At 37.9% G+C, this 12,094-nt stretch overlaps 1 protein-coding gene across 1 annotated transcript in view; it reads left to right on the top strand.

Moving 5' to 3' along the window:
* Positions 1–12,094, top strand: part of TEX11 (testis expressed 11) — a 508,239-nt gene that overhangs the window by 168,182 nt on the left and 327,963 nt on the right. The window contains exons 11-12 of the mRNA XM_037820830.1: positions 2,112–2,193; positions 4,801–4,879. Of these exons, the coding sequence (XP_037676758.1) occupies positions 2,112–2,193; positions 4,801–4,879 (161 nt within the window). The remainder of the gene's footprint in view (positions 1–2,111; positions 2,194–4,800; positions 4,880–12,094) is intronic.

The following is a 12,094-nucleotide window of genomic DNA, read 5'->3' as shown; positions in this document are numbered from 1 at the left end:
CCCATTCTTTCTTTTATGCTTTCATTTTCCATTCTGTCATCTTCCAGGTCACTGATTCGTTGTTCAACTTCCTCTAGTCTTGTACTATGAGTGTCCAGAATCTTTTTAATTTGGTCAACAGTTTCTTTAATTTCCATAAGATCATCCATTTTTTTATTTAGTCTTGCAATGTCTTCTTTATGCTCTTCTAGGGTCTTCTTGATTTCCTTTGTCTCCTGTACTATGGTCTCATTGTTCATCTTTAGTTCTTTGAGTAGCTGCTCTAGGTGCTGTGTCTCTTCTGGTCTTTTGATTTGGGTGCTTGGGCTTGGGTTATCCATATCGTCTGGTTTTTTCATATGCTTTATAATTTTCTGTTGTTTTTGGCCTCGTGGCATTTGCTGAACTTGATAAGGTTCTTTTAGGATTTGTAGACCAATTGAAGTCCTTATCTCTAATTTATCAGATCTACAGCTTCGTGGAGTACACTTTCTCTAACTAACCAGCAGGTGGCGTCCACGAGCCACCTGTTCTCCACAAGCTAGTTCTCCCCTGCTTAGCCTTTTTGGTGAGTGGGGGAGTGAGTCTTGTGGGGTCCAATTGGTGTACCAAGCTTGCGTGTGTAGTTGGTGTTGCTTGCTGTGTATATGGGGCATGTTTCTGGGCAGTCAGGGAGGGGGGGGGTGGCTCTAACAATCAAATCTCCCTGGTGATCCCAGAGTTTTAAAGCTGCTGCAATACTCTAATCCTTCAGTTCAGTCCTGCCACAGTTTGTCTCTGCCAGTGACCCACAAGTCCTTGGTATTGGCGTATGGCTCCTGAGACTTGCAAGTGGGCCCCTCTTCCAGGCCGTGCACCCCGGGTCCTCTGTTGAGGGATGACTGTGCTATGTCACAGGTGACTGCCGTCCCCCCAGGGCAGTTCTGGGCTGCTGGGCTGTGTAGGGAGGCTCCCAGTCTGCTGAAATGATGGCTGAATGGGGCTTTGTTAATTCTCACTGCTCTGCCTTCCCAACTCTGGGACAATCAGCTGAGGTTGCAGGGAAGGCTAATGTCCACGCCCAGTTTTGTGGTGTGTGCCTGTTATTTGAAGCACTTCCGTCACACTGGGTTGTCTGGGGCAGTTCTGGGCTATGGGGCTGGCGATGGGCAGGAGTGTTTCCTGTCCACCAGGATGATGGCTGTGAGCGGACACCCCCCCCTTTTCTTGGGAAGTTGTGGTGTTTAGTGAATTTTCTCAGCCACTGGATTATTGCCTTTTTTCTCAGAGCTCTCCTAGTTCTGCTCTTGTCTTGACCTGCCCAAATTGCAAGTCTTTGAAGCTTTCTGTATTGGGCTTCTTAGAGTAATTGTTTTAGAAAAAGAAAAAAGGATTAAAAAAAAAAAAAGAAAAAAAAGGCCCTCCTCAGAGATCTAATGGGTTATTGAAATGCTAAGAGACAAAGCAACCAGGGCCATGAAGGAAAGGTCCACAGGGCAGAGAGATCAGCTTTTCTTCGGGATTTGCATATGCGCCTCAGGGCCCTTCCCCTTTCTATGTTCACCAGAACTCCAAAAATCCTCCGCTTTTATTTTGGAGTTTTTCGTGTTGTTTTTTTTTCTATGCCTGTCTCCTCTCTGCTGGGCTGGCTGCTCTCAGATTCTCTGGTGTCTGGTCTCAGTCTATCTATGGTTGGAGTTTGGATCAGTAGAATGAGTTTCCAATAAGGGCAGCCACTGCAGTTCTCCCTTCTCCTTCCCGGAGCTGACAGCCCCTCTTCCCACGGGACTGAGCCTGGCAGGGAGGGGCGCGGGTCCCCTGGCCGCAAAAACTTACAGATTTCGCTGATCTCAGCAGTTCCACGTTTTCATGAGTGTTGTATGAAGTATGCCCAAAGTCACATTGCTCTATGGTGTCCAGTCCACGCAGTTCCTGGCTTTCTACCTACTTTCCTAGAGGAGTAACTAAAACATACAGGTCACCAGTCTGCCATCTTGCCCCGCCTCCCCTGTTTCGATATGATCTTTTATAATTTTTATTCTTTTTGATCATGAGTCATCCTGCCGTGGTTTGAATAAAATAGGCAATTACTTGAAAATGGTCTTTTACATTCCATAGTTCTAACATCATTGTGATTTTTTTGTTTGAAATAGGAACATTTAAATCCAGCTGGGCTTTTCTTAAAGATGAAAATCCTGTTGAAAGGCGAAAAAGCTAATGAAGAACTTCTTGAAGGTATGTATCATCACAGTGTGTGAAGAGCACACAATTTTGAAATATACCACCAATTTGTTGCATATAATATAACAGTAGGTATAATTTGATGCTGGCTAAGAAGAAAACTGATAACATATGAAATGCAGAAGACTGCCAGACAGGAAGAAAGAGAAAAAAGAGAGAATAGTAGGCAAATTTAAAAGGTGGTTAAAAAAGAGCTGAATAAAAGTGATTAGATATTTTTTAGTCTAGCGGAGTATTGCAGCTGCCCAACTCTTCTGAAGTTGTCTACCACCACGAAGAAAAATTACCTATTGATAGAAAAAGCTTTTGGAATGCTATGCTTTTTGTAATTACTGGTATAAACATTGCTATTTGTTTAGTCAGGATTCTCAAGGGACTAGAATATACATACTGCAAAATAAACATCCTGATATAAGCTGTGGGTCATAGGGCAAGTCACTTAATTTTTCTGTGCTTCAGTTTTTCTTCATCTTTAAAAGGGATATTATAATAATAGTATCTACTTCATTGTGTTGTCTGAGACTCTTATGAGAAAATATATGTAAAGAATTTAGCACATAGTTAGTGGGCAATACATGTTACCTATTGTTGTAGTTAGTCATTATTACTATTATTACTCTATATAGATGTATTGGGTGAAGCAAAATCTCCCTATTCACAATGGCCCTTAACAGTATTTAAATGTCTGTTTATTCATAAAAATATTTGCTCTAAATTCTAAGGTACACATGCTTTAATGTATTAAAATCTTATAGAGCTGCATTATTTGTACCATATAAAATTATGTTAGCAAAATTACTGATCATCCAATGAATAACAACATTTCATTCGGATTTTGACGATAATGAAATTTGGCAGTAATCCTAAATTTAGTGCTAATGTAGTACAGCTGAATCTTTCTTTGATGTCTAGAATCCTACCAGTCACTTAAGAAGCCTCTGAAGCTCAAAGGTATTATAGGATTCCACATATCTAGATAACAGTATCTCCACATACACAGATTAAATGTTATAAACCAGGAAAATAACTCCACATCTTTTGCACTAGGGGAATAATAAACCAGCTAACTACTTTAAGGAATAGACTTACTCAAACTGATATAGGAAGACCAAAGAGATTATTGTGGTCACTTCATTTAAAGTTGACTAGTTTTGGACTGAAATTCACCATTAAAGTTTTTATCCAACTGTAGATAAGAAGTAGAGCTAAAATGAAGTTATTCTTTATTCCCAGATTGATTTTACTTAACTAAATCTAGCACTCCTAATATTTAGAGTAGTGAAGTTACGTCAGTTGTCGTTTGGTTACAAATCAGTCGACTTCCCTGAACCCAAGTTTTCTATAGTTTAAAATAATAAAATAGTTTTTACTTGGTTATATTGAGAGAGTATATGAAAGTTGCATTTTGATAGTCTTCATTTCTTTATTAGTGAAAGTACTTCACTATTAGAATGAATGGTTAACCTAATTGCTGGCATTAGAATTTCACTGGTATTTTTTATAGTATAAAAATTGAAAATATGTATTATTATGAAAGGGTAGTACATACTCATTAAGAAAATTTTGAGAAAATACTAAAAATACCCCATAGTCTGACCGTATACTAGGATATAAGTTCCCTGACAGCAGGGGTTTTTGTGTGTTTTGCTCACTGCTAAATTCCTAGCACTGAGCACAGTGCCTGACTCAGAGAAGACACTCATTTAATATTTGTTGAATAAATAACTGAATCTAAACACAATCACTTTTAGCAATTTGATTATTCATTTTCAGTATTTTTCTTATCTTAGTTTATTCTGTTTATATACTGAATTGTGATCGTATAGTAAATGCAACCTTGTTTCCTGATTTTTCACTTACTCTCTAAACATTTAAAAGTATTAGTGTGTACTCATTTTTTCCTTACTTCATACTCAACAATTTCAATTGCTGCATAATAGTTTATCACTTTTCTATACGGACACCCAGAATATATTTCCTTTTTATTGTTTTTATATCTTACTTTGCTTTTAACATCTTTGTTCGTAAACATTTTTCCACATTTATTCAAGATGGTTTTTGAGAAGTACAATTATTGAAGTAAAGGGCATAACAGCAATAGCTGCTGCTATTTATTGAATGCTCACTAAGTGCTAGATGCTTTGCTATGTACTTAAGTACATTATCTCATTTAATGCTCTCAACAACCGGGAAAGTTTGGTGATATGTTCCCCATTTTACGGATGACAAAACTAAGATACAGAAAAATTAAGTAACATGCTATGGCCATACAGATAGTAAACAGTTTCAAATTTACGTCTGGCTGACTTCCGATCCCAGACTCTTAACCACTGTGTTCTTGATGCATATAGTATCGCCAAATTGCTTTTTAAAAGGATTGTATCAGTTTACTTTGCCATCCATACAAGAGTGCCTATTTCACTGCACTCTTTCTAGCTTTGCATATTACTGCTTTTAAAAAAATACTTAGATAATTTGCTAGGCAAAACATGGTATATAGAAAACATTGAATAAGTAGATTTTGAATAGAGGAAAATTATTGAAATCAGCTAAGCATCCTCAAAAAAGAAACTGATGTGAATTTTTTTTTCTCTTGGTTAGCTGCCATGGAAATGCTACATCTTGACATGTCTTTAGACTTCTGTCTGAACATTACTAAACTGCTGATGGATCATGAAAGGTACAGAAGAATTGATTTCACTTTCTCTAAAGACTAACATTTTCCTAAGGTTTCTTTTAACATATGTTAATTAGATATATTAAGACCCATTTTCAGAGAGTACAATATTTGCCAATGTGCTGATCAAGGTAGAAGATGGAACTGCTTGTTTAATAACTTAAACAGTAAAGTTAATTTTAAAATTTACATTGGAATTTTAAAAAGGAAATAAAATGAAACAGGAATAAGATAGTCGGGGTTTTATAAACCAGGAGTTAGCTAGGTAAACCTGCAGGCCAGTGTCATGTGGAGTAGGAAGGGGCACGAGAAAGTACAGTTCTGCAAGTGATATATCTCTTTAGCTCCATCTTTGTGGGATCAATACAGTCAAAAGAGGCCTTAAAGTTCTTCTATACCAGTGGTTCTCAAACTTTTGTATGCATCAGAATCACTGGGCAATAAGCTTATGAAAAGATGCTCAACATAATTAGCAATCAGGGGAATGCAAATCAAAATGACATTGAGGTAGCAGTTCACACCTAGTGTAATAAAAAGGACAGAAAAATAAAAGTGCCATTGAAGAAGTGGAGAAATTGGAACCCACATACACTGCTGATTGGTGCATAAAATGGTGCTGCCACTTTGGAAAACAGTCTGGCAGTTCCTCAAAAAGCTAAAACAATTACCATATGACTCAGCAGTTTCCCTCCTAGGTATTTACCCAAGAGAATTGAAAAGAAATAGCCACACAAAAACTTGTTCATGTATATTCTTAGCATCATTATTCATAATAGCCAAAGAGTAGAAAGAACCCAAATGTCCATCAACTGATGAATGGTTAAAGAATATGTGGTATATTCATGCAATGAAATATTATTCAGCAATAAAAAAATGAAATACTGAAACATGCAACAACCTGGATGGACCTTGAAATCATTATGCCAACTGAAAGAAGTCAATTACAGAAGACCACATCCTGTATTATATCATTTATATGATATGTCTAGAATAGGCAAATTTGTGGAGATGGAAAGATTAATAGTTGCTTAGGGCTTAGGGAGTTGGGGAGAAATGGGAGTGACTGTTAATGGATATAGAGGCTTTTTTGAGGAGTGATAAAGGTGTTCTGAAATTGATTATAGTGATGGTTGTATACATTTGTAAATATACTAAAAACCATTGAGTTGTATAAATGGGTGAATTATATATTATGCGAATTATATCTCAATAAAGCTGTTATAAAAATTCACTTAGGGAACTTGATAAAAATATGGAGGTCAGGCCCTTTTTTACTTCAACAAGCCCAGGCCTCTGTATTCTTTATTGATTCTCCTGGTGTTCCAGTTTGCTAATGCTGCCGTTATGCAAAATACTTTTATAAAGGGGATTTATTAGGTCACAGATTGACTATTCTGAGGCCATAAAAGTGTCCAAGTCATCAACAAGAGGATACCTTCACTGAAGAATGGCCAGTGGCATCCAGAACACCTGTCAGCTGGGAAGACACATGGCTGGTGTTTGCTGTTCCTTTGCTCCCGAGTTGCGTTTCAAAGTGGCTTTCTCCAGAATGTCTCTGGGCTCGTCTCGCTTAGCTTCTTCAGCTCCTGTGCATCTAAGCATTTGGGGTCATCTCTTAGCTTCTCTGGAGCCAACTCTGGGCTAGCATCTCCAAACGTCTCCAAGCATCTCAAAGCATCAGCAAGCGTCTCTCCAAAAGTCTGTCTCAGCGGCTCTGAGCTCCTTCTGTCTGTGAGCTCTCTTATAGGACTCCAGTGATTTAATTAAGACCCACCCTGAATGGGCAGGGTCCACATCTCCATGGAAATAATTTAATCAAAGTTCTCGCCCAAAGTTGATTGAGTCACATCTCCATGGAGACACTCAGTCAAAAGATTAATGTCTGCCTTCACAAGATTGCATTGAAGAATATGGCTTTTGGGTGGGACATAATATATCCAAACCAGCATACCTGGTGATTCTGGGAACCACTATTCTAGACCAGAGGTTAGCAAATTTTTTTCTATAAAGGGTCAGTTAGTAAATATTTTAGGCTTTGTAACACATAGATTCTCTGTCAGCCTACTCAACTCTGCTGTTGTAGTGTGAAAGCAGCCCTAGATGACGTAAATGAATGGATGTAGCTGTGTTCCATTAAAAGTTTATTTACAAAAACAGCTGGCCAGCTAGATTTGACCCATAGGCTATAGTTTGCCAATCTTTGTTCTAGACCAATCCTCCACAAACTTCCTGGATGAAAAATCATTGAGCCTCTCCTGGAATATCTCTATATTTTTACAAAGCTGAAACAGAAAAAATTTTCCTCATATAAAATTGATACATGTTTTCCAGTAGTTTTTACTTCTGCTAGTTCTGCCATATGGTAAATCTGTCACCTGACAACTCATCATATATTATCCCAGTTCATTCTCACATTGTTTATGATGTCGTCAATTTCTGGGTGAATTTCAATTTGTCATTGAACACGGTACTCCAGGTGCAACCTAACCAACAGTGTATACCTTTCATATTCTAAATGTTCTAAACCTGCACCTCCCGAATATGATAACCACGTAATAGCTATAGGCAGCTATTTAAATTTAAATTTTTTAAACATTTTTTATTGAAATATATTCACATACCATACAATCACCCAAAGTGTAAAACAGTTGTTCACAGTATCATCATATAGTTGTGCATTCATCACAATCAATTTTTGAACATTTTCATTACTCCAAAAAATAAAAATAAGAATTAAAAATGAAAGCAAAAAGAACACCCAAAACGTTCCGTACTCCTTTTCCCCCATATTATTCATTTACTTTTTTTCCCAATGTTTCTACTCATTTGTCCATAAACTGGGTAAAGGGAGGGTGAGCCATAAGGTTTTCACAATCACACAGTCACACCATATAAGCTACATAGTTATATGCTCACCTTCAAGAATCAAGGATACTGGATTGCAGTTAACAGTTTCAGATATTTCCTTCTACTATTCTAATAAACTAAAAACCAAAAAAGGAATATATGTGTGTGTGTGTATATATATATATATCTATCACGTAAGAGTTACCTCCAGAATGACCTCTTGACTCCATTTGAAATCTCTCAGCCACTGAAACTTTATTTTGTTTCATTTCTCTTCCCCCTTTTGGTCCGGAAGGCTTTCTCAATCACATGATGCAGAGTCCAGGCTCATCCCCGGGAGTCATGTCCCATGTTGCCAGGGAGACTTACATCCCTGAGAGTCATGTCCCACGTAGCGGGGAGGGCAGTGAGTTTACCGGCCAAGTGGGCTTAGAGAGAGAGGCCGCATCTTAGCAACAAAAGAGGTTCTCTGGGGGTGACTCTTAGGCACAATTATAAGTAGGTTTAGCCTCTCCTTTGCAGTAACAAGCTTCATAAGGGCAAGCCCCAAGATGGAGGGCTCTGCCTTTAAATTGGTAGTCCCCACTGCTTGTGAGAATATTAGTAATTCCCCAGGTGGGGAAGTTTAATATTTCCACATTTTCCCCAGTCCCTCAAGGGAGTTTTGCAAATACATTTTTATTCTCTGTCCAAATTCTTCTGAGCTATATCAGGGCTTCACACTAACCTGAACAAACCAACCAGATCTGACTTCCTATTCAGTGTTCCATGTAATTATGGTATTTGAGTAAAGTAACCACACAAGTTAAATTATATAGTGTGCTACAGAAAATATAGATTTTGCACCAAATAAACTTCTCTTCCTTTGGTCTCACACAGCAGTTGAAGTTTTAAAGCACCGTCGATATCATCCTTTACCCTTCAGTCTGATTTACCTTATCCCAACTAAGTCCATTTCATTCATATCTCTAATTGAAGTTTGATCTCTTTTTCAGCCTCTTTAACATTTTTTGTATGTGGTAATGCTGACATTCATAGCTACCAAACTCTGGCTCTGGGTCTCAGGCGTCACACAGATACCCAAAGTTCCAAGGACAGACCAGGTTATACACTAAGAGCTCCTAAGAGCTCAGCATCTCAGAATTTAGAAATAACCATTACAACTCAGGAATAGATGTAAACTGCTGTAAAAATTTACAATCTAGGAACCTTTACCATAAGCCTTCCCCTAATAACCTCTGATCTCAGATTCAATTCTCAGAGTTTGCACAGTGTAGTTAGTCCATATTAGTGAGCTGGTATAATTTTTCTTTTCTGGTTTATTTCACTCAACATACTGTCCTCAAGGTCCATTCACCTAGTTGCATACCTCACAACTTCATTCCTTCTTGTAGCCACTCAATATTCCATTGCATGTATGCACCACAATTCCCCATTCTGTTCATCAGTCAGTGTACCCTTAGGCCACCTCCATCCGTTGTGAATTGTGAATACTGCCACCATAAACACCAGTATGCAAATATCCATTCATGTCCCTGCTCTCAGTTCTTCCAAGTATATACTCAATAATGGGGTTGCAGGGCCATATGGCAACCCCAGACTTAGCTCCCTGTGGAACCACCACACTGTTCTCCAGATGGGCTGCAGCATTCTACTTCCTCACCAATAGTGATTAGGTACATCCCTCCATCCACATTTTCTCCAGTACTTGTATCCCTGTGTTTATTTTTTAAACAGTTTTATTCACATGCCATATATTCTTTCCTAAGTAAACAATCAGTGGTTCCTGGTATAGTCACATAGTTATGCATTCACTTCCATAATCTATGTGAGGACATTTCCATTTCTTCTACAAGGAAAGAGGAAGAGGGGGAAAAAGAAAAAAGACAAAAAAATAAAAGAAAAAATGAAATACATTTAAAAGGTCAGACAGCAACACCACTGCCAAGAATCCCCTACCCCTCCCTTATCCCCTCTTATTGACATTTAACTTTGGTATATTGCCTTTGTTACCATTAATTGGAGCATATTACTATGATACTGTTAACTATAGACTCTAGTTTGCAGTGATTGTATTTTTCCCCAATAACATCCCATTCTCAAACCTTCATTTGTTCTCCCTCATGTAAAAACATTCTTATATTTGTACACTTAATCACCATCATTGACCACTCTAAGTTTCACTAAGTTATTGAGTCCCAGATTAACTTCTGTCTTTCCTTCTGGTGTCATACATGCCTCTAACCTTCCTCTTTCAACTGCACTCACAGTCATCTTTGTTCAGTGTACTTACACTATTGTGCTGCCATTACACAGTATTGTGCTATCCATTTCTGGATCTATATAATCAATCCTATTGAACATTCTGTACTCCTTCTTCAGCATCAAGTGCCCAATCTCTATCCTATTTCTATCTGCTAATAACCTGTGTTCTCAGCTTTAACTACCGAAGTTTGCTTATTAATATTAGTTCATATTATTGAGACCATACAATATTTGTCCTTTTGTTTCTGGCTAATTTCACTCAACATAACATCCTCAGGGTTCATTCACGGAGTTGTTATATGCTCCATGACTTTATTCTGTCTTCCATCTGCGTAATATTCCATCGTATGTATATACCACAGTTTGTTTATTTACTTGTCTGTTGATGGACATTTGGGCTGTTTCCATCTCTTGGCCATCATGAATAATGCCGTTATAAACATCGGTTTACAAATATCTGTTCGTGTCCCATCTTTCAATTCCTCTGAGTATATACCTTGTAGTAGGATTGCTGGATCATATGGCAATTCTGTACTTAGCTTCCTGAGGAACCGCCACACTGCCTTCCAGAGTGGTTGCACCATTCTGCGTTCCCACCAACAGTGAATAAGTGTGCCTTTGTCCACATCCTCTCCGGCACTTGTAATTTTCTGTTTTTTTTGATAATGGCCATTCTAGTAGGTGTGAGATGATATCTCATTTTGATTTTGATTTGCATTTCCCTAATAGCCAGTGAAGTTGAGCATGATTTACCAAGTAGATATATAGGAAATTTCATAAGTTGTTATGCGTTATAGTACCATAGTTTCAGTTATTTCCTTACTGTGAAATATAACATATAAACAAAAAGGTATAGCTTTTAAATTACAATTAAATAGTTAAATTATAATTTAACAGGTAGCTATAGAACATATTTCAAAGGATGCTATGTGCTACAGTTCCACCATTTCAATTCCTTCCTTCTAGCTATTCTAATATCCTAGTAACTAAGAAAATGAAAATTATATAAAGATTCAGTATTCATAATCTTTTGCTAAATTCCTTCTTGTCTGCTGCTACCCCTTCCTCTAGTTTACTCACTTTCCTGATTGTCAGGGATGCCTAGGCAGTGACCACCCTAACCTGTTCATGTTGAAAAGGGGTGTCAACTTTATGAGCAAAGGGGACACATCTAGTAGATGTTCTTGAAGAGGCTATTGCCTCTGGGTTTGGGGACTTAGCTGGCATAGGAGCAGTCTGAAGGATTTAAGTTTCTGAAGAATAAATGTAGTGAGTGAAACTTTTATAGAGTCTCAGATAGGGATCAGGGTATTCTTTAAGGTTTTGGGGGCCACTGATGATTTTGGCTTATCATATTGTGGTCATTTGGCATATGTAGGTGAAGCTTGCATAGGTGTAACCTCCAGGACAGCCTCTTTACCCTATTTGAATTCTCTTAGCCACTAAAACCTTATTTTGGTGCTTTTCTTTTCCCCCTTTTGGTCAAAAAGGCATTCTTAATCCCTTGATGCCAGAGTAAGGCTCATTCCCAGAATCCATGTCCCACATCTCCAGGAAGGCTCTATTCATCTTGGGGGTCCTGTCCCACATTGGGTGGAGGGAGATGAATTTATTTGCAAAGTTAGGCTTAGAGAGAGAAAGTCTACATTTGATATGGATATCCAGTTCTCAAAACACCATTTATTGAAGAGGCTGCTCTGTCCCAGTTGCATTGGCTTGACCACCTTATCAAAGTTCAGTTGTCCATCAATGAGAGGGTCTATTTTTAAACACTCAATTTTATTCCATTGGTCAGTATATCTATCTTTATGCCAGTACCATGCTGTTTTGACCAGTGTAGCTTTGTAGTACTCTTTAAATTCAGGTAGTGTGAGACATCCCACTTCATTCCTCTTTCTCAAGATATTTTTGACTTATTCAGGGCACCCTGCCCTTCCAACTAAATTTGGTTATTGATTTTTCTGTTTCTCCAAAATAAGTTTTTGGGATTTTAATTAATATTGCATTGAATCTATTAATCAATTTAGGTATAATTGACATCTTAACTATATTTAGTCTTCCAATCCATGAACACGGTATGTCCTTCCATTTATTTAGGTCCTCTGT

The sequence above is a fragment of the Choloepus didactylus genome, chromosome X (assembly GCF_015220235.1).
Source record: "Choloepus didactylus isolate mChoDid1 chromosome X, mChoDid1.pri, whole genome shotgun sequence".
NCBI classification, from domain to species: Eukaryota; Metazoa; Chordata; class Mammalia; order Pilosa; family Megalonychidae; genus Choloepus; species Choloepus didactylus.
This window is presented reverse-complemented; position numbering and strand designations above follow the sequence as displayed.